Source organism: Bos javanicus, chromosome 11 (assembly GCF_032452875.1).
Source record: "Bos javanicus breed banteng chromosome 11, ARS-OSU_banteng_1.0, whole genome shotgun sequence".
NCBI lineage: Eukaryota > Metazoa > Chordata > Mammalia > Artiodactyla > Bovidae > Bos > Bos javanicus.
The window spans coordinates 1429575-1453066 of NC_083878.1; the positions used below are offsets into that span (position 1 = coordinate 1429575).

The 23492-nt window shown below is 46.2% G+C and overlaps 2 protein-coding genes across 3 annotated transcripts in view; both read right to left on the reverse strand.

Moving 5' to 3' along the window:
• The window catches only part of BCL2L11 (BCL2 like 11), a 50605-nt gene extending 50514 nt beyond the window's left edge, over positions 1-91 (reverse strand). Inside the window, exon 1 of the mRNA XM_061431451.1 lies at positions 12-91. The gene's annotated coding sequence lies outside the window, so the exon portion shown is untranslated. The remainder of the gene's footprint in view (positions 1-11) is intronic.
• The window catches only part of ACOXL (acyl-CoA oxidase like), a 330642-nt gene continuing 307161 nt past the window's right edge, over positions 12-23492 (reverse strand). For both annotated transcript variants that reach the window (XM_061431434.1, XM_061431436.1), the window contains exon 19: positions 12-1524. In XM_061431434.1, the coding sequence (XP_061287418.1) occupies positions 1324-1524 (201 nt within the window). In that variant the 3' untranslated portion in view covers positions 12-1323. The remainder of the gene's footprint in view (positions 1525-23492) is intronic.

Consider the following 23492-nt stretch of genomic DNA (forward strand, 5'->3'; position numbering starts at 1 on the left):
AAGAGACCAACCTTCCGTGCCCTCGAGGAGCCCCAAACCCGCCGCGCGCCCGAGTGCTCCGCGCTCTCCGTGGGGTTGGACGATGAAGACAGGGACCGGAAAAGAACCACACAGAAGAACCCCTGATGGTTGTTTTTTGCTTCTGTGCAGCTCCGCCGCCCCCGCGTCGTCTGCTCTGGTGACCCTGTGAACACTTAAAAAAAAAAAAAAAGGAGTCGGAGAAAGCAGCCGGCTACATGCTCTTATTTGGGCCACAAGCAGGCGGTCAGCTTGGAGGTGGCAGTTCGCGCAACCCAGACTGTGCTGAGGAGCTTCGACCAAGCGCCTGGCGTCGGGTGACGGCGTACCCTTCACGCCCTCTCCCGCAGAGCCGCAGCCTAGGGGAGGGCGGGTAGGTGCGAGGTCTTGGCTCCCGTCCTAGATGTTGCTCTTGCGGACAGAAGCAGAGCGGCGTGCCCTTCTGCCTCCGCGAGATGTGGAGAGGGAAAACGGAGGGCATAGATTGAAAGCAAGAGTGAAGTCGGGCGACATCTATGGCCCTCGCTGGAACCACAGGCGTGTCTCTCCAAGTCCCGAAACCAACTTAACTGCAGTGGATCGCCTCGCTCACCTCCCCGTGCTCTACAAGCTGCGGGAACCTTCCGGACGCTTAATTTCATTACGAAACTGTATCTCTGTCTGTGCTCTTCTCAAGAACACATTACACTTTAATTTGGTAAAAATGTTTCCTAGCTTCGTCTGGCGGTCGGTCCGGAAGCTGCCAGCCTGGAGGGACACGCCCGGGTTCATGCTTTGCCCAGAGCAAGACTCCAGGTTCACACTCCCCTCTCCTTGCTCGTGTGTTTCCTGGCAGGTCCCCCTCCCCCCGGGTTGGGGGCTGGGAAAGCGTCACTTGCTGAATTGAACCTTTGCCTACGGGTGTTTCATTTTTAGACGTTTATTTTTCATCCAGCACCACAGTCTTCCCAAATCACTGGGAACCTGAATCACCACTAGCAGCGGGAGACTTTGGATGGCAACCGGCTCTGGAGCGCGCCCAAAGGAAAGCCCACTCGGTGTAGTGCCCTAGGCGGCAGAGGGCACGGCCCGGCGAGTCGGGGTTACTTGGGGAGGATAAAAGGCCGCGTTCCGGATCGGAAATGGGGCTGCCGCCTCCCAACAGCCAAGTGGCCTGGCCAGCCTCAGCGGGAACCCCATTCCATGACCGAAATCCCTGGGGGCCGCGGAGCAGCGCGTGCCAGCCGGCCTCGGGCCCCAGCTCCAGGCGTCTGAGAAGCATTCTGGCAGCTGCGGGCGGGCCACCACCCTGGCCGCCCCACCCGCTTACAACTTGGCTCCCAGCTTGGGCCGCGGAGACCGCGCTCTTTCCCCGGCCAGGGAATGCTGTGGTGCTGGGTACAAAACCCAGGCGGCGTTCGGGTTGGCGAATCCAGCGATCGGTGCGTGGAGGGAGGCGTGTGAGATGTTAAAGGCAGAGATCACCCTTAGGGCATCATCCTTCACTGAGTTGCACAAATGGAGCAACTGCAAAAGACAACACAGGCGAACGGGTCAGATGTTGGCTCACTCCGCATAGCGCTTTGGTGCCAGCCGCTTCACGCCCACCCGCAAGCACCGGCACACCAGCGGTCGCTGACACTAGTTTCCCTTCCGATTTCCTGGGACCCATGAGGGTAAGAGGCTGTTGGTCACCGTCACAAGCCTTCTTCATCTTAGGAATTCCTAGCTCTTGACACTTAGTCTGGCAGAAACAAGCTTATTCCGCGAAGGCGTGGGTGTGGGCTCCAAATTAGCGGGGGCGGAGACCAACACCTGGAAAATCCCCCTTTCCAGCCTCCACTCCCCTTCCCCCATCTCTCCTCCGTTTCTTTCCCTTTCCCTCCACTTTACCTCTGGAGTGACTGGGGTGCCACCCTCTGGCACACAGAGGCAACTGAAGAGCAAGAGCATCAGAAAAAGGTGAACCAGTGGAGACTTCCCGCTATTCCACAATGACCAGCACTTCCCACCCCTGGCTGGCAGACACCACAGTTCCTGAAACATCTGCACAGGGGGGCTGGGGGACCAAGGCCATGCACTGGTACCTTTGTGCACCTCCCACCCCCGCTGCTGTGCAGGAAATATACCTGCGCAGGAAATATAACACAAAGGAACCCCACTGACACCCTTGTGTCCTGACAAAAGTTGGAAGGCACAGATAAGCTTTTCCTGCAGAAGAGAAAGGGAAATGCAGGCCAGTGATTTTGAAGGAGCTGCACTGAGTGTATTTTTATTTCATTTCCCATGGTTTAGGTGCCAGGAAAAAAAAAAAAAAAAAAAAAGCTCTTAAACATAATAGATTGTTTTCCTAAACCTTGACAAGGGCAGGGCAGAAGAACTACTTTCCTTTCCCACTTACTAGCTACACAATTTACTCCTCCATTTTTCAAGTTTTCAGCCAGCCATAAATTTCTTTCGCTTACTAAATTACAGTTAGCCCCCAGGTTTTTATGGTTTATTTTTATGGTTTTTAAAACATCACTTACACCAACCCCACCTTTGCCCTCATGGTGGCGGTCATCGCTGAGTTACACTAATGCTGTTAAGACAACAGTTCTTTGCAACAGTTCAAAATGCCACTTTAGGTGTTCAGAGACAATGAGAGTGGGCTCCCCAAGGGGGGATGGGGAGTAGGTGGGGAAAGAACATCAATTTTAATAGTCTAACAATCCATCTTCCCTTAAAATTTGCTCTATTACATCAGTATTTTCTAATGAAAACCTTCGTTCTTTACACACTGTGGTTAAGCATCATCAAATCAGTACTGAAAAGACTTTGATCACATTCACAAGGTGCACTATGATGAACTTTCACTGACCAAGATTTCAAAGTTTGTAATTAATACTCTTGACAAATCCCTGACTAATCTGTCAACTCTGTATCTACCCACACAGTTCAAAACCATGAGATGGTGTACAAGTCCCTAAAGCTTCCACACATTGTAGTATCATTACTGGAGACAAATTTTCCTTTTGGTTAGCATTATGAAACTCAACCAATTCTGTAGTATATTCTACAATTCTACAAGGGAAAATTCAATTATTCAATTATTCAAATGAGTATTGCATGGAAGAGAATATGGGTTTGGTTTGTCTGTTGCCTATCACAGAATAAGGATCCAGAGGTAGAAATTATAAGAGGCAGATTTCTTTTCTTTCTTTCTTTTTTGGATAGGTGTGGGTATGTGTATGCTTAGTCATGTCCAATTCTTTGCAAACCCATGGACTATAGCCCACCAGGCTTCTCTGTCCATGGGATTCTCCAAGCAAGAATACTGGAGTAGGTTGCCATTTCCTTCTCTAGGGGATCTTCCAGACCCAGGGATGGAACCTGTATTTCCTGCATTACAGGCGAATTCTTAATACTAGCACCACTAAGGAAGCCAAGAAGTGGATTTATTTAGAGAGAAATGCACTCCACAGAGTGTGGGCCATCTCAGAAGGCTAGAGGACTGGGAAATAGGGTGTGGTTAGTTTTTACGGACTAGGTAATTTCATAGGCTAATGAGTGGAAGGGTTATTCCAACTATTACAGGGGAAGGGGTAGGGATTTCTAGGAATTGGTCTCCCACCCACTTTTTGGTCTTTGATGGTTGGCCTCAGAAGTGTCATGGTGCAGGTGGGTGTGTCATTTAGCTTGTTGATGTATTTCAAAGAACCCGTACTGACGCTTCCCCGATGGCTTAGTGGGTTCTCAATGCAAGAGACACAGGAGACACAGGTTTGATCTCTAGGTTGGGAAGATCCCCTTGAGGAGGAAATGGCAACCCACTCCAGTATTCTTGCCTGAAAAATCCCATGGACAGAGGAGCCTGGCAAGCTACAGTCCATTGAGTCACATAGAATCAGATATGACTTAGCGCCTGAGCACGAACGCAAAATAGCCCTCCTCCTTTCTTTCTCCATTTGTCACAGACTGCAACACAAACCCAAAATGACAAGGGTCCAGATGGAAGGATGAAGCAGCATTCCTGTTTGACTCTGATCCCAGGTAGCCTCCTACCTCTGGGAGGGATGGTAATGATAATGATCATTCTTCCACTTACAAAGTGTGTACTGTAGTCCCCAGCTGTGTCGGGGACATTCTGTGCTCTAGAGTAGAGGTGCATACTGCAGAGACAGGCTCCAACATTGTGGCGCTACGGTGTGGTTTTAGACACTTTTTACAAATACAATTCTTCATATAACGTAAGCAGTAGCTAATATAGCATTGATTAGTACACAGTTACAGCATTTTCTTGGGCTTTCCTGATGGCTCAGTGCTAAATCAGCCCAAGATGCAGGAGACATTGGTTCCATCCCTGGTTTGGGAAGATACCCTGGAGAAGGATATGGCAACCCACTCCAATATTCTTGTCTGGGGAATCCCATGAACAGAGGAGGTTGGCAGGCTATAATCCATGGGGTCACAAAAGAGTCAGACACAATTTAGCAACTAAACAACAGTAACAGCAGCATTTTCTTATTACTGCTGCTGCTGCTGCTAAGTCGCTTCAGTCGTGTCTGACTCTGTGCGACCCCCTAGACGGCAGCCCATCAGGCTCCCCCATCCCTGGGATTCTCCAGGCAAGAACACTGGAGTGGGTTGCCATTTCCTTCTCCAATGCATGAAAGTGAAAAGTGAAAGTGAAATCGCTCAGTCGTCTCCAACTCTTAGCAACCCCATGGACTGCAGCCCACCAGGCTCCTCCATCCATGGTATTTTCCAGGCAAGAGTACTGGAGTGGGGTGCCATTGCCTTCTCCAATACTTCTATAAGTATAAAATGATACATATTGTAACCTCTTTTCCCCCACTCTGTCCTGCCAGTGAGCCAATGGTGCTGGACAGAGTACCTCGAGTCCATTCATCTCTTTGTAAAGAGTATTCACCAGTTTTCGGAAAAACATCAATGGAGAAGTGCCCTTAAATATAAGAGAATATGAACAAGTTATAAATTCTTGCAGAAATTTTTTAAAAGGACAGGCCAAAAGCAGGGGAAGTATTGGTCTAAAAATAAGAACATAAAATCTGGGACTTCCTCAGTGGTCCAGTGGCCAACTAGATCCCATAAACCACAACTAAGAGTTCAACTGCAACAAAATAAACGTTAAAAAAAAAAAAAAGAAAGAAAGAACGGAAGATGCATTGAAGTATCGGGTGAGGAGGATTGGAAATATCTACTTTAAAGAAAGAGGAAGCACTCCATAATGGAGGGACAGTATGTGGATATGTGAATATGTGTATTGGGGGTGGGGTTTATAATGTTGATTTTTGCTTTCCACCCCTACCTGGTTGCAGTAGATTAGTTTTTTCTCTCTCTCTGACTCTCCTTGCATTTTTCTTATTCCAGCTGGGAGAGCAGAATGGCCTAGGACGGGCAGTGACTAAGCTTTATAGTCTTCTAAACAAACTTTATTTTCTATGGTGTTGGTATTAATCATAGAACAGATGCCCAAGTTTCAAGGTACCCAGCGCACTTACAGTAGCACCCCAGCTCTTCCTGAGACTCTCTGCAGGTTTGCCTGCCTCTTCCCATATCCCCGTCGCTGTTCCCAGCACCAGATGACCTCAAACTGTTCTCTGTTTGTGTAAAGTCCCTTATCCCAACTTGAAATGTCCATTAATTAGCCCATTTCTTGCTTGGGCTCCATGATAGAGCCTTTTCCTCCTTGAGAATAGAGCCCTTAAATCTGGGCTGCCTTGTGACTTGCTTTGACCAATAGAATGTGGAGAAAGTGACGCTGTGTGAGTTTCAGAGCATGGGTTTCAAGAAGGCTTTCAACTTCTACTCTCACTCCACTGGGACCCTGAGACCCCTTGCTGTGCAGAGGCCTGGCCCAGCTTGTCAGAGGATGAGCGGTCACATGGGGGAAGAGCCAGACCCACAGCTAGACACGTGAGCGAGGCCATCTCAGACCCCTCAGTCCTATTAAACTTGGATTGCAGTTATGGTACTGAAGGCTAGCTCAAGAATTATGCTAGAACCCAGGTTGCCTATCCAGAGAATTTCAAAGAATAAACAACTTTTATTTCATGACACTTAAGTTTTAGAGATGTATATTACACAGCAATAGGTAACTGAAACAAAAAATTTAATTCAACTTTCCATCCACTGGGGATCTTCAGCTTCACTTCTACCTTCTTACTTTAGTTATCTGAGGACAATTTTATAATTATACAAAGAGTTGACAGGTGTAGAACTAAAGAGCCTCTTGATGAAGGTGAAAGAGGATATTGAAAAAAGCTGGCTTAAAACAACATTCAAAAAATTAAGATCATGGCATCCAGCCCCATCACTTCATGGCAAATAGAAGGGGAAAAAGGGGAAAGAGTGACAGATTTTATTTTCTTGGGCTCCAGAAATCAATGTGGACAGTGTCTGTAGCCATGAAATTAAAAGATGCTTTCTCCTTGGAAAGAAAGCTAAGACAAATCTAGACATTGTATTAAAAGCAGAGACATCACTTTACCGACGGAGAAGGCAATGGCACCCCACTCCAGCACTCTTGCCTGGAAAATCCCATGGACAGAGAGAGGAGCCTGGTGGGCCGCAGTCCATGGGGTCGCTAAGAGTCGGACAAGACTCAGCGACTTTACTTTCACTTTTCACTTTCATGCATTGGAGAAGGAAATGGCAATCCACTCCTGGAGAATCCCAGGGATGGGGGAGCCTCGTGGGCTGCCGTCTGTGGAGTCGCACAGAGTCGGACACGACTGAAGCAACTTAGCAGCAGCAGCACTTTACCGACAAAGGTCCATATAGTTAAGCTATGGATTTTCCAGTAGTCATGTACAGATGTAAGAGATGAACCATAAAGAAGGTGCTTTTGAACTGTGGTGTTGGAGAAGACTCTTGAGAGTCCCTTGGACAGCAAGGAGATCAAACCAGTCAATCCTAAAGGAAATCAACCCTGAATATTCATTAGAAGGACTGATGCTGAAGCTGAAGCTCCAATACTTTGGCCACCTGATGTGAAGAACTGACTCATTTGAAAAGACCCTGATGCTGGGGTTGAGGGTAGGAGGTGAAAGGATGACAGAGGATGATATGGTTGGATGGCATCATCAACTCCATCGACATGAGTTTGAGGAAGCTCCAAGAGATAGTGAAGAACAGGGAAGCCTGATGTACTGCAGTCCTTGGGGTTCCAAAGAGTCAGACATGACTTAGTGAATGAATGACAACAGGTGTAGCTGATAGGCTTAATGGAAAGACAGAACATCAGTCCTGAAAGAATAAAACTAAATGAGCATCCAGTGGTAGGGTATGTGGGGGAGAATTTGAATAGCAGGCTGGAGATCTCACTGCAGGCCACCACCCAGCCCACTTCCCTAGTGCAGTTTAGAAGGCAAATCACCAGGACCTGCCTTAAAACCATCCTCCACTCCTTCAGCTTCTCTGTGAGGGGCTTCTGTTGTTGTTGTTTTAGTCGATAAGTCATGTCCGACTCTTTTGTGACCCCATGGACTGTAGCCCGCCAGGCTCCTCTGTCCATGGGATTTCCCAGGGGATCTTCCCAACCCAGGGATCAAACCTGCGTCTCCTGCATTGGCAGGTGGATTCTGAAACCACTGAGTCACCAGGAAAGCCAAACCTCCAGCAAAAATCCTCAGTACAAGCCAAGTGTCCGGGATGGGGAAAAAAGAAAGTATTTGTAACCAGCGATCCCAAGTCTTGTAACTGCTTAAATTCTCCTGTGCCATCGGTCAAGGGAAATGGATGGGGCCTGGTCATACCAGAAGCAGCTGGTATGATTGATGGGTGCCTCTTTATCACCTTACTTTAGCAGGAATGTAGGGTTTCCTGACTCCCAGAGCTGTTTTAAACAATGATGGCCCAGGACATCCCCAGGTGGTCTAGTGGTTAAGACCTCACCTTCCAATGCAGGGGGTGCAGGTTCGATCTGTGGTTGGGAAGCTAAGACACCACATGCCTCATGCTCTAAAAAACTAAATACAAAACAGAAGCAATATTGCAACAAATTAAATAAAGACTTTGGCCCACATCAAGAAATCTTTGGGGAAAAAAAAATACATTTAAAAAGAACAAAAGAACAAGGATGGCCAGCAGGAGATTATCTCCAAGGCCTGAGTCTGTCTGTTCTAGAATGTGGATGAGAGGATGGAGTGAGGTAATTATGTGAAGGCCACAGTGTAAGAACAAGGATGGCCAGCAGGGGATTATCTCCAAGGCCTGCGTCTGTCTGTTCTAGAATGTGGATGAGAGGATGGAGTGAGGTGATTATGTGACGGCCACAGTGTAAGCTGCAAAAGGCAGGAAAGCAGGAACTTGTCAACTGTTTATCCCCAAAATGCCATCATCAAGGCCTCTAAAGGCTTCTAAGGAACTCCTATTCGGGAAGTTTCAACGCAAACCTGTCCATTTACACATAAAGTCAGGGGCTGACCTGACAGGATGTGAAATCAGGCGTGGGTACCTGGACGCACTTGCCACTTCTATCCAGTTGGACTGCTCTTTATTCTCTGATGCTCAATATTTCTCACTTAAAACCGTTTTAAAGAGCACTCTCCTTAAAGAAGAGGGTCTAAACATCAACACATTGGCCTTTCATCCAAGGCATTGCTGGACTCCACCTGGGAGGTGATGGCAGCTAGACAGAGACAAATGGGAACAGGCACAGAGACACCTTCTCTTACGAGTCCCCTCTGTGAGATGTGCGAAACCTTCATCCTGAAGGTGTGCGCAGGTGTGTGTGTCTGTGAAACAATATCAGGATGTGTTGCCTCATTTCAGTGAGCCACCTGCTCCAGATGGTTGTTGAAAATGTTAAATAAAACGGGGTGTCAGCGTACGTCCCCCAGACACGCTTCAAACATGTCTCATCAAAGGAAAGGTCGATTCATTTTTGTCTTCCGTCTTCATCACTCATGGAAAGCCATCCAGGCTTTCTCTGCTCTATTCATTTTTATCCTGGAATCTGGCATGAGAACTCCCTGCACTCTCCTCGGTAGCCCCTTTAATTCAGACTTTCATTATGTTCTCTAGATTTTTGCAGGGCTAGTGGCTCAGATGGTAAAGAATCTGCCTGCAATGCAGGAGACCCAGGTTCGATCCCTGAGTGGGGAAGATCCCATGGAGAAAGGAATGGCAACCCACTCCCATATTCTTGCCTGGGGAATCCCATGGACAGAGGAGCCTGGCTGGCTAGAGTCCATGGGGTCGCAAAGAATGAGACATGACTGAGCAAGTAACACACATAGATTCTTGCTGCCCAAAGTTACCTTCCTTGAGTATCTTTTAAAACACTTTTACTTTTGGCTGTGCTGGGTCTCCGTTGCTGCAGGGGCTTTTCTCTAGTAGTAGCAAGCAGGGACTGCTGTTGCAGTGCTCGGGCTTCTCGTTGCGGTGGCTTCTCTTGCTGTGGAACACGGGCTCTAGGGCGCGTGGGCTCAGTAGTTGAAGCACAAGGGCTTAGTTGCTCTGCGTCATGTGGGATATTTTGGATTGGGGACTGAACCCATGTCTCCTGCACTGACAGGCTGATTCTTTACCACTGAGCCACCAGGGAAGTCCTGAGTACTCTTTTTTTTTTTTTTCCCCTGATCATTCTTCTTCCCCAAAGCCTGGAATCACCCACCTGCTTCTCAGGTTAAGGGAAAATGACCGACTGTGAACTTGAATCCTTTAGCAGTACTCAGTATATTGAGTTCCCATAACTACAATAGTTTCATCATGCACTATCCATGCACAATCTGCATTTTCTACTTGCACCAAGGAAACTTATCCTGCTTCCACCAGATGCTCTTCACTCTCGGGAACTGGACCACATTCCCATGCTCCCTCACTGGCACAGCACAGTGTGACCGGGTCTCTTCCAGGTTTTGTACTTAAAGTCTTGCTGCTTCTGTAAAGCCATCCTCAAATACTTGCCATGTTAGTCGAAACAACCTGGACAGGTCATTTCATTTTGCCAACCCTCAGTTTCTGCATCTGTAGAAAGGGAATATTATCCGTCTCTCTCAGGGTTTTGTAAGGATTAAGTAATAAACATGTATATATTTATATTATATCATAATAAAGCATTTAGCATTACTGGTTTTGTCACATAGAAGATACTAGCTAGATAATGATCCCCTCCATCTGCTTTTCCATCACTTTCAATTTTCCTGAACACCTAGTTCTTAGCTGTATATCTATGTATGACTATTATATATATATATGACTGTTGTATATATATATTCAGTTCACAATTTTCATTTGCTCTTCTTTACAACTTTGATTTCTTTGCTGCATTTTATGATGGCTGCTTTAAAATCATCAAATAATTCTAACATCTCTGTCATCTCAGTGTTGGTATCTATCAACTATCTTCAAGGTCTTCCTTATTCTTGGTCTGATGACTGATTTTCAACTGAGACTTGGACGTTCTGGGGCATGACGTTGGGAGACGCTGGTTCGTATTTTAATCTCTGGTTGGAACTGGTCTCGTCTGACGGCGGTTTGGTAGTGTCAGGCAGCAAAAGGTCATTATCTTTCTGGATGTTATCAGACTCTTCTTCCAGAACTCACTCTTGGGTCAGTAACAAGATGTCAGGGCACAGGAGAAGCGCACAGCTGCTCTCGGCAGGCGATACGGCATTGTTTAGGCTTCTGCTCTACTTGTCGAGGCCAAGTGACAGCGGCGTGGCTGCCCGTTGTGCTCTGAGACCCCCTCTGATTTGGGCTACTGGGAAGACTGTGGCCACGACCAGGGGGAGTTCCACCCATCGCCTTCAGAATGGCCCCTCTCCATGCCGAAGCTGACCTCAAGGAAAGGACAGCCCGCTTTACAGAAGGAGAGCAAACCCACTGGAAACAGATCCATCTTATTTTTAAACTGTATTTTATTTTTCAGTTTATTTTTATTTATTTGGTAAAAACAGGGCTTCCCAGGTGGTGCTAGTTGTAAGTTTATATGGGCATCTGACCCCCTGTGGCCTAGGAAGTCAGGAGCGATGGGTTGGCAGAGAATTCTCTTATGAAAGTACACCAGGCAGCCAAAGTATACAAGACTCCACCACTCTCTCAACCTGTGACCATGAGCAAATAACCTTTCCTGACCTGTTACTTCACATGTGAAATGACATCATGTGTGTGTCCTAAAGCTGATTTGCAAGAGTGTCCTTCTTGGTACCAGTCACTATAGCTGGTAAAAGCACAGAAATGGGAACTTCGAACCTTACCAAACCAAACCACAAATATACTTGCTATAATATAACCATTACACATAGTTTTCAAAAGGAATGTCTAAGTAGCCAGCCTTTATCTTCCAAGGCATTCTTAGATATTGATGGGCTATTTGTGTAATTTTCTGCCCCCATTTTTTCCGGTTGACTTGATTTTAGGTTAACTAGAAAATGAATCAGACATTTTCAAAGAAGGGGAACCTTAAAACAATCAACAACTATTTTTAATCTAAAAGATAGGATAAGGAATAAGGTTGAAGCGATTGGTGAGATGAGGTTTCCCTATGCGGCTGTCATTCATGGTCTTGGCTGCTGCTCTGACATATAACTGAGATTCTGCCAGGAGTCTCTGGCCACCTGTGTCTGCCTTTAGCCTCCTCTGCTATTCCATGCTTGCACTGCGCAATCCTAGCCCCAGTGGACAAGGCATGGATCGTACCCCCAGCCTTTGCCCAGGATTCACCTCTCCCACGTAGCATCTGTGCTTCCCACACGCCATCCTAGATAGCTTAGCGTGCAGATACAGAAGCAGCCACTTGGCTGCCGTGATTTGGCAGCTTTCCTGCATCTCCAGCATCTTTATAACATCATTGTGCAGCGGCTCAGCCGTGTGACCCGGATGTCCTGTGCTCTGCTCCCTGGGACGGCCACTCCCTGAATACCCACCATGCGCCAGGAGACAGACGAGGTCTTTATATTAACGGTCTCCTTCAGTTCTCATGAAAACTCTGTCAGGCACCAATCCATTTTACAAATGAGAAAACCGAGGCTTAAAGAGTTTAGGATGTGGCTCCAAATCATATACCTCATAACTGGGACAACTAGGGTTTTCATCCAGAGCTTTCTGCTTCCACAGCTTCCAGTCTGCCTCCATCTGCCCCCACTTCTCCCATACCTCACGTTTCTAGACCCCAGAGGGGAGAGGGTATTGCTCTGAGGAAATGCCTCCACTATGGTAGCAAGCACATGACCTGTGCTGTTTCTGTCTAAGTCAGAACCCATGTTCCACATGTGTCACGTGGAAAGCATGGATCTGATCAGCCACACTGGCTCAGATTCCCCACGGGGACCAGGGCAGTAATGGTGACCCCGGGGGCTCTGGGGCTTTGCCACTGAAGGAAGGTGTCGAAGACAGTGAGTTAGTGAGTTAGCCAGCCACCATGACGTGAAAGGGCCAGCCTGACGATCTGGGGGCTCTTCCCAAGAAGGACAATGCTTCAGCTGTCCAGAAAACAAGCCGGCGAGGCTCAGATACAAGAGTCTTCAAGAAATAACAGATTCTAATGGGAGTTCCCTGGTTGTCCAGTGGCTAAAACGCCATGCTCCCAATGCAGGGGGCTTGGGTTCAATCCCTGGTCAGGGAACTAGACTGCACAGGCCACAACTAAGAGTTCACATGCTGCAATTAAAGATCCTCCACATCGCAATGGAGACTGAAGATTCGAGTATGGCAACCAAGACCCGGCATAAACAAACAAACAAACAAACATATATATATATATATATATATAAAGAAAAAACAGATTCTCTGAGGGAGGGCCACTTGCTCTGTGGATTCTCTTCTCGCAGAGGCCTTCCTGCTTCTCTGGCCCACACCTTAAGCCACCAAACACAGTTCAATCCCTTCAAAGAGCAACAGTGCTCAGACGCTCAGTTGTGTCTGACTCTTTGCGACCCCATGGACTGTAGCCCGCCAGGCTCCTCCGTCCATGGGATTCTCCAGGCAAGAATATTGGAATGGGTTGCCATTTCCTTCTCCAGGGGATCTGCCCAACCCAAGGACTGGACATCTGGCATCTTGTGCATTGGCCGGTGGATTCTTTTCCACTAGCACCGCCTGGGAGGCTCCAGGAGCACATGCTGTGAAGCAACTAAGCCTCTGCACCACAACTGAAGAGCCTGTGCTCTAGAGCCACGGCCCAGGAGCTGCAACTTCTGAGCCGAGGGGCCACAACCAATGCAGCTGGCGCACCCGAGAGCCTGTGCTCTGTAATAAGAGAAGCCGCTGCAACGCAGACCCGCACACTGCGATGAAGAGTGGTCCCAGCTCCCTGCAACAACAGAAAGCCCACACCAGCCCAGTGGAAAATAAATTAGAAGAGTTCACTCCCTCTATAGACAAACATTCTCTAAGGAGTCAGGGTGGTAGGCCTGTAACAGCTAATTTGCCACCTGGGCCCCAAATGCCAGGTTGGTGATCAACATAAAGAGAGACATATGTGAAGCCTTTACATGGAGCATAATTGCACTGTGTGCTGTGCTTCTAGCTCTGTCAACTTACCTAGGAAAGGGGACCTAGGAAAGGGGAGCACTGCTCCTGTTTCTAATGACCACTGGCCAGGTCCTCTAGGCGGGACCAGACCTTAGCTTTTCAGTCCCCAGAACATACATTCTCATGGTTGCTGTAGCCAAATTTCATTAGCATGGAATGAAATCCTGTGGTTCCATTAAATACTCATGACTTCAGCTTAACATTTTCCCTAAATCAATGTAAATCATATTTATGCTGATTACTTCTTCATCTGATAAAAATATTCAGCATTGTCTGAAATGTTAGAATCTTAAATCGCCTTCCTTACCAAACAACAACAAAAGTGTCTTTGTTTAGCCCAACTAGAGAGTTTATTTAGATGAGAGACAAATTTACCTTCATAGTGTTCTTCCAATTGCGATGTTTCTCGACCAGAGTACACAGTTCCATTATTTTCTAAGTGCTATTGACAAAGCCCATTTCAGAGGAGTGGGACTCTGCTGATGTGACGACCTCCTTACCTCTAAAATGTTAACATCAAGTGAGTTTGGCAGAGTATTTATAAATATGATTATTACTGTGTGTTCTTAGAAATAAAAAGCAATTTCTTTATAACTCTGGTATTTTCTACAACCAAGTCTGCTTAATCATCATTACCTAAATCAAGAACGCTGAGACAGAGGTATCAACTTTAACCACTTAATAAGAACTTCTGACATTTATTCACACTGCTACTGATTCATAAGAGGAAAAGTTTAAAAAGAAGACAAGTGCATATAGCCTTCCCTTTAGAATACAGGAAACCATATAAAAGTATTGGCAATGGAATTAAAGTAACCACAAGGCCGCCCTTGGTAGCATTTTCTACAAAGACATTTACATGAAACGAGAAAGAATATTAAATTAGGTGGTTAAAATAAAACTTCACTATTAGCTTCACACGTTTCCATACATGAGATTATGGCATTTAAATCAGCTGACAGTTCAGCCTTGTAAGTACAGACACAAAGAAATGTGAACATACCCAAGAAAGGATAATTTTCATTCAAACTAATTTTGTTTTTTCAAGAAGCGGAAGCTCCACAAACTGCCGGAACTAAATATACAGCAAGAGTCCAAAGTTATTATGCAGAAATTCTGTGTCCGTGAGTCCTGGAATTTTGGATCTCATCAACCAAATGATTTCAGAAGCAATTTGGGAGGACTTCTAGTTAAGACGTAAAAAGATTCAAGAGAACTTAGCTCTCATGGTAACAACCATAAGTTGAACCCAACATTTAATCAAAGATTTCTGAGACGCTGTTCAACATCCTTCCAACTCAACTGCTGATAAGATCAAAAGACAGTATGGGAATGTGGTGGGGCTTGGGCTAGGCACAGTGACCTTAAAGCAACTTCTGCTCAACTTGACTCTAGGTGGAATCCTAGGGCTCAGTCTCCCACCCTAACCACTAGACAAAGGAAAGGAAATACAGAGGAGAACATAAAATCTATTATACGTCATGTCTGGAATATGATGAAAAGGTATAAGATCTGCAAAGAAGCTGGAAAACTACAACCCTAAATAGAATTATCAGTACCGTCTTTCTAGATCCCATATACATGCATTAATATACGATATTTGTTTTTCTCTTTCTGACTGATGTCACTCTGTAAAATAGGTTCCATCTCATTATAAATGACTCAAATGTGTTCTTTTTTTATGGCTGAGTAATATTTGCAGGGCCGCAATGGAGACGCAGACATGGAGAACAGACTGTGGACACAGTGGGGGAAGCAGAGGGGGGACGAGTGGAGAGAGTAGCCCTGAAACATATACATTATCATATGCAAAAGAGAAAGGCAGTGGGAATTTGCTCTATGAGTAGGGAGCTCAAACCCAGTGCTCTGTAACAACCTAGAGGGGTGGGATGGAGCGGGAGGTGGGAGGGAAGCTCAAGAGGGAGGGGACATATATGTATACCTATGACTGATTCATCCTGATGTATGGCAGAAAGCGACACAGTATTGTAAAGCAATTATCCTCCAGCTAAAATAAACAAATTAAGATGTATATAAAATTTTATATATATATATAAAACCCCAAATCCAGAGAAAGCACAATTGGTAAAAGCAGACCAGTTATTAGAATTAGCAAATTGTTTTGTAAACAGTTATCATACGTACTTGGGCTTCTCAGATGGCACTAGCAGTATAGAACCTACTCACCTGCCAATGCAGGAAACGTAAGAAGCATGGATTTGATCCCTGGGTCGGTAAGATCCCCTGGAGGATGAAATGACAACCCACTCCAGTATCCTTGCCTGGGAAATCCCTGGACAGAGCAGCCTGGTGGGCTACAGTCCATGGAGTCACAAAAGAGTCGGACATGACTGAGCAAGTAAACACCACCAACCAGTTCCTACTGGATTATCACAAAACAAACACACTCATGTAGCCGTACCTAGATTAAGGAAGAGAAAACTATACTCCAAGAGGCCCTGCCTAAAGTCACCCCGACTCGAGCTGCCTGTGGTTTCTCACACTGTCTCAGCAGCAGCCAGTGTGGTGAGCAGAATTAATACCTGGCAGTCTGAGGCATTAATCTGTGATGTGAATGACCAGCTGTCCAGGGAAGGAGGAGCCTGAGGGATTTCAGTGTTCTGTAGACCGACGGGTGCTAACAAGTGAGTCCTGTCCCGTCTCTGTCCATCAAAATGGGGACATCCCTATTAGCTGGCTTTGTGTGGTTTACTGAGTACCAAGGGCTCTGACTTATCCAGAGGAAGGAAGAAGTAGAACAAGACCCAGCAGTATCTAGTCTCTAAAATTAAAGGAAAAGGGCAATTTCCCATCAAACAAAGAAAAATTACACATGTTATTTTTCTAGAAGTATTGATTTCTAGCTAGACTATTAATTTCCACCAAAGTGGATACACTGGGCATTTCTATTTCCTGACCTCAGTAATTCATTTAAATTTTGTTATTATGAAATCATAATAAAACCCACCTTGTCTTTAACTGTGACTCGGGTCTGCCCCATCTGCTTGACTCAATTGAATTCTACCTTCTGGAAGGTCTTTTTAAAATGTAACACAGCTACTCTTAGGAACAGAGCTCACCAATAGGAAACTCTCACTGTGCATGCAGGAGTGAGGGGATGACCTCAAAGACTCATGGAGAAGGACACTCCAATTAGCCAGTACTTCAGGCATCTCTCCAAGGAGCCCAGGATAATGCAACTGCCAGAAAAACTCAGAGGCTGGAGCTCAGCAAAACAAGTTACTCTCTCCTGTGGTTATAACAAGTCATCCTTCAGTGAGTGAAACAGAATGAGCATGGCTCACCCAGATATACAAAGCAGTACTGTGAGGCATAGCACGAGGGTCAACCAGATGGCTGCCACGCAGAACCCAGGTTGCAGAGGTGGTGACCTCAGGGTCTGTTTTACTGGCCAAACTGAAGAAATACATCCCACTTGTATTTTCTTAACCTCTGTTGAATGGCCTGCATTGATAGATTCGACAGTGTATCTTATGCCGCTGAAGAGGTAAAGGGAGGGGAAAGGAAAAGAGAGTTTCTCCTTGTCTTAGTGCACTCTGTGAAGACTGATATGTTTTTTATCTGTTTAGTTTGAGAGTTTGGGGCTCTGGAAATAGAGGCTAGACCAGGATACATCAATATTTTGAAACTTGTCATCTCCTGGAGGTGAATCAGTGGTCTTACAGTGGTAAAAGGGAAGTTAAAGCCAGTTCTGGGGGTATTTTCAAACCAAATTAGATTTTTTAATTGATGCAACTGCATTCCCTGTAAAACCACTCCATTGTGATATCATTTCAGTGACACCCTGGCTTCTTGACCAAGGATCCACCATCAGGAGCCGTCCCTCCCCACTCTGATGGAATGGGTATTTGTGGCTTCTCTTCATACCAGCTTCTCCACTCAGCCTGGAGGACACAGCCAAGTGTTCTCAAAACCTCATCACTGACTTGTAGCCAAGTCAGATAGACCTTACTAGGTGGGTGGAATGGGGATGGGGGAACCAGAGATCTTTTCCCAAGTCCCTTACAAAAAAAAAAAAAACAGAGAGAGAGAGTCTGTAGGTAGTAGGTGAAGCCAAGGGACAGAGAAAGTCTTCCTCCTTTTCCCAATCCAATGAATGTTTGCAATACCCTTTGCCTAAAATCTCAGTTCATGTTGCATTTGGTTCCAATATGTGAACATCTGTTAAGCTGCCTTGATCCAGGTGTTTGGAGATACAGAAATAGAAGGATAGGAAATCTGCACAGCCATTTAAAAAAGAAACAGTTAATGCAGCATGGAAGACAGCCAACACTGTTCATAGGAAGAGAAGGGCACATGCACCATTTCTAAGCCTCAGGGGTATGAGCACAGGGTACCTGTTCTTGAAGTAAAAATTTTGTGAGAAGGGTTCAGTTCAGTTCAGTCACTCAGTTGTGTCCAACTCTTTGCGACCCCATAAATTGCAGCACGCCAGGCCTCCCTGTCCATCACCAACCCCCGGAGTTCACTCAGACTCACATCCATTGAGTCAGTGATGCCATCCAGACACCTCATCCTCTCTTGTCCCCTTCTCCTCCTGCTCCCAGTCCCTCCCAGCATCAGAGTCTTTTCCAATGAGTCAACTCTTCACATGAGGTGGCCAAAGTACTGGAGTTTCAGCTTTAGCATCATTCCTTCCAAAGAAATCCCAGGGCTGATCTCCTTCAGAATGGACTGGTTGGATCTCCTTGCAGTCCAAGGGACTCTTAAGAGTCTTCTCCAACACCACAGTTCAAAAGCATCAATTCTTCGGCGCTCAGCCTTCTTCACAATCCAACTCTCACATCCATACATGACAACAGGAAAAACCATAGCCTTGACTAGATGGACCTTTGTTGGCAAAGTAATGTCTCTGCTTTTGAATATGCTATCTAGGTTGGTCATAACTTTTCTTCCAAGGAGTAAGCGTCGTTTAATTTCATGGCTGCAGTCACCATCTGGAAGGGTTAATATCCCAATACTATCTTTCCATCTTGGAATTCTCCTCCAAAGTTTTCTTCCTGTTTTGTTTCTTTCACTCCAAGTCTTTATGGCACAGGGCAATGACTGCATTTATATCTTGCACATAGTTCGAAATAGTAAATAAGGATCATCCACCCTCTAAATTTGAAGGAGCCAAGTGTCGTCCTAGTTTGGGGTTTGGTATCTGCCACTCTGCACATTCTTACTCCAAACCCATTTCCTAAGAATAAATTGATGTGTTAGTGGCTTCATGAACTCAGAGCTACTTCATCAACTCAGAGCTACTTGAATCTGTCAGTCAACACGCTTGAATGTTTTTCCTCCTTAATGATTCAACTGGGAAGCCCAGTAAAGAACTGGCCTACCAATGCAGGAGCCTGGGGATATGTGGGTTTGATTCCTGGGTTGGGAAGATCCCATGGCAATCTTCCCAACCCACTCCAATATTCTTGCCTGGGACAATGCCATGGATAGAGAAGCCTGGCAGGCTATAGTCCAGGGGTCACAAAGAGTTGGACGTGACTGAAGTGACTGAACACGTGTGCACGCAACTATTTGATCGACTAAACTGAGCCTAAGACCCAAATCTTAATGGTTGTTTTAGCCTTCAGCAAATATAGCAGAAGAGCCAAGATCACTTTCCATCAACAGGCTCCCCCTGCCTCCCTTGCTATGGTTGAGTCTCCCAGCAGTTCTCATTCCAGGAGGAAAAGAAAGATTCCTTTTACTGGGGTAGACTAAGGCTGTTAAGTGCTGGGTCCACCCCTGTGTCACTTGCTGTTGAGGGTATAAAACATGACTTGGGCTGGTGCTGGTGAATCTGGGTTTCACCCTAACACACCAAAATGCAAACGATCGGTCTAGAGGCATGAGAGAAGGACTCAGGTGGGAAGAGGGGCCACTCACACACTGCTCTAACAGAAACAGGGCACTCAGGAAGCAAATGGTTGGGCAGGACTCAAGCCGGCCATCAAGGCAACATCTGGGTAAAGGCGTAACAGCTGTGGGTACCATGTGAGCAAATGTTGTGGAGATGTCATGACTGCTTGGCTGTGGTCATGATTAGTATTTATTTTCTCTCTTCCTGAATGAGTTTTGGGTTTTTAACTGGGCTCCCCTTACAGGCAGCCTCCTGTGCCCTCTGGGAGGTGGAGAGGAGTGCCCCTCCTCGTTGCTGTGCTCAGTTACACAGCCCCCCCTCACTTCCCTGAAGGCCCCTTAAAACCCCCATTCTCGCACGGTTCCATGATCTGGGCTCAGGGCAGGAAGCAGAACCTGATTCAACATTTTTTCTAAGTATTATTTTCACTATGTTGAATAGGGTCTTTTTTGATCTGCAAGCCACAGCTGGGCTGTGGTTCTCTCGACCCACATAGACTGAAAAGCTTCCTCCCACGAGGATTTCCGAGTGAGAGCTGACCACACGTCCATGTACATGCTTCTCTGAACATCAGCAAGAGCCACTGTTTCCAAACTGGTGGGCTTGGACAGAGCAAGACTGCTGTGCCTGAGAGTTTAGGGAGCAAACACTCCAAAGAGAAAAACGAACCAGCTCGAAAACTTAGTTTCCTTTAAGGGCTGGTGTAAAATAAGGTGGAGGGCTCAAAGCCAAATATTCCTTTCCATTAAAATACATCATTTTACAGAGTGAAGGAAGTCAGAAAGAGAAAAATAAATATTGCATATTAATGCATATATATGGAATCACTGCAGATGGTGACTGTAGCCAATGAATTAAGATGCTTACTCCTTGGAAGAAAAGTTATGACCAACCTAGATAGCATATTGAAAAGCAGAAACATTACTTTGCCAACAAATGTCTGTCTAGTCAAGGCTATGGTTTTTCCTGTGGTTATATATGGATGTGAGAGTTGGACTGTGAAGAAAGCTGAGCGCCAAAGAATTGATGCTTTTGAACTGTGGTGTTGGAGAAGACTCTTAAGAGTCCCTTGGACTGCAAGGAGATCCAACCAGTCCATTCTGAAGGAGATCAGCCCTGGGATTTCTTTGGAAGGAATGATGCTGAAGCTGAAACTCCAGTACTTTGGCCACCTCATGTGAAGAGTTGACTCATTGGAAAAGACTCTGATGCTGGGAGGGTTGGGGGCAGGAGGAGAAGGGGACGGCAGAGGATGAGATGGCTGGATGGAATCACTGACTCGATGGCCGTGAGTCCAAGTGAACTCCGGGAGTTGGTGATGGACAGGGAGGCCTGGCGTGCTGTGATTCATGGGGTCGCAAAGAGTCGGACACGACTGAGGGACTGAACTAAACTGATGGAATCTAGAAAGATGGTACTGATGAGCCTTTTTGCGGGGCAGCAATGCTCAGTGGTAAAGAAACTGCCTGCCAAGCAGGAGACCCGGGTTCGATCCCTGGGTCAGGAAGATCCCCTGAAGAAGTATATGGAAATCCACTCCAGGATTCTTGCCTGGGAAATCCCACGGACAGAGGAACCTGGCCAGCTACAATCCACAGGGTTGCCAAGAGTCGGAACGACTTAGCAACTAAACAGCAACAGTGGAGACGCAGACATACAAAACAGACTTGTGTACACTCAGGGAAAGGGGGGACGAGTGGAGAGAGCAGGGCGAGAACACACGCTGCCGCATGCAAAACGGACAGCCAGGGGGAGCTTGCTCAAAGAGCACAGACTGGGGCTCTGCGACCACCCAGAGGGGCGGGACCCGGCGGGTGGCGGGAGGCAGGTTCAGGCGGGAGGGGACACATGTGTGCCTGTGGCTGAGTCATGTTGCTGTATGGCAGAAACCAACACAATACTGTAAAACAATGATCTTTCAATTAAAAATGCTTTTAAAATTAAAAAATTAATAATAAAAAAGAAGACACAGACACCTGTATTCAGGAAAACATACACACAAAACTCCGTCATTTTATAAAGCTGAAGTTTTTGTTTTGTTTCATCTGTTTTTAAGCAAAATGAAGTTGGTTTTAGTGGAGATACACGATTGGTAACTTATTTTGAAAGATTTTCCCTCCTGAAAATGAGAGTCAGCTGATAGTTCCTCCTCAATGCTGATAATTATCTAAAGCAAAATTAGTACAAACATCAAGGTTAATGAAAACCGAAATGGGATAAGGCCCAGACAGTAAGTTTTCCAAGAACAAAGCACACGATTGTTCTAGACACGCAAGTACTTAATGGCAAGTACAGAGCTCTTTTCCTGAGGGCCTTGTTATGATGGAGCCCTGGGGGCACCGTCACTAGACTGCCTTTGAGCCAAGGTCCCTCAGTGAGGGACAAAGGTGGAACCGCCCCATTCGACAGTTCAGGCCTGGGGACGCTAGAACAGCGGGAAACCCGAGTCTAGAAGCCTCGCCCTCCCCTCTCCCCACCCCAGTCACAAACCAGCCTCAGCTTCCCCATCCCTACAGGGGATTAGCCGCCATTCACACGAAAGCGTGTGAATAGGGGATCACACTGGCTCCTGAAAGTGGACCAGCTCTGCTAACACTGACGCTCCAGACAAAAGAAAGCAGGAACTTATCACAGCCAGGAAAGGCTCGGGAGATTGGCTTGGTTTTTTTTTTTTTTTTTGAAATAAATAATTTTTATTGGAGTACAGTGCTCCTGCTCAGTCACTTCAGTCGTGTCCAGCTCTTTGCAACCCCATGGACTGTAGCCCAGGTGGCGCCAGGGGTAAAGAATCTGCCTGCCAATGGAGGAGACACAAGAGACACAGGTTCAATCCCTGGGTCAGGAAGCTCCCCTGGAGAAGGAAATGGCAACCCACTCCAGTATCCTTGCCTGGGAAATTCCATGGACTGAGAAGCCTGATGGGATATAGTCCGTGGGGTCCCAAAAGAGTCAGGCAGGACTTAGCGACTAAACAACAAGAATTAACTAACGCAGACTTGATTCAGATTTATCAGTTTTTCTATGAACGTCCTTTTCCTGTCCTAGGACGCCATCCAGGTGCCACACTGCACTCAGTCACCATGGCTCCTTCCTCGTCTGGCTGCGGATGCTTTCTCAGTCCCTCCTGGTTTTTCACCAACTGGCAGTTTGAAGAGTACCAGTCTGGTACTGTGTGGACCATCCCTCAGTTTGGTTTTGTGTGACATGTTTTCTCATGATTGGACTGGGGCCGTGGGTTCTGGGAAGAGAGAAGTGCTCTTCTCATCACATCGTATCAGAGGTCCACATCACTAACATATCTTATTACTGATGATATTAACCCTAATCATGCGGTTAACGTGCGATCTACGGATTTCTCCACTGTAAAGAAACTCTTTTCCATTTCCAAACTTGATTCTTTAAAATAGAAGGAAGTTTCTAAGTCCAACTCATTATCAAGGGAAGGAAAATGAAGCTCCTGAAGGGGCCATTATCATTTGGAATTCTTTACGGAAGACTTAGGGCTCCCCTGGTGGCTCAGAAGGTAAAGAGTCCGCCTGCAATGCAGGAGACCAAGGTTTGATCCCTGGGTCGGGAAGATCCCCTGGAGAAGGGAATGGAGACCCACTCCAGTTCTTGCCTGGAGAATCCCATGGACAGAGGAGCCTGGTGGGCTACAGCCCATGAGGTCACAAAGGGTCAGACATGACTGAGTGACTAACACTTTTACTTTATCTCTTTTATCCCATTTATATTACTTGTTTAACTGTTTGCTTACATGATTACTGGCTTGTGTTTAGTTACTTTATACTTTGGGTTATAATCCAAAACTACACTATCTATTTTCTTGCTCTAAGTGTTCCAGCTTTGGCCCCTGGGAGCTCTTTCAGTAGGCTCTTTCCCATATTCCTTGGACATACCCCCACGTTTTTCTATTGCTTGAGACTTCAGTTAAACTGGACTTCAGTTAATCTGTCCTAAGTACTCCCATTTTTATGATTTTGTTCACTTCACCAACCCCAGGCATCACTATGAATAAAGCTAGTGGAGGTGATGGAATTCCAGCTGAGCTATTTCAAATCCTAAAAGATGATGCTATTAAAGTGCTTTACTCAATATGCCAGCAAATTTGGAAAACTCAGCAGTGGCCATAGGACTGGAAAAGCTCAGT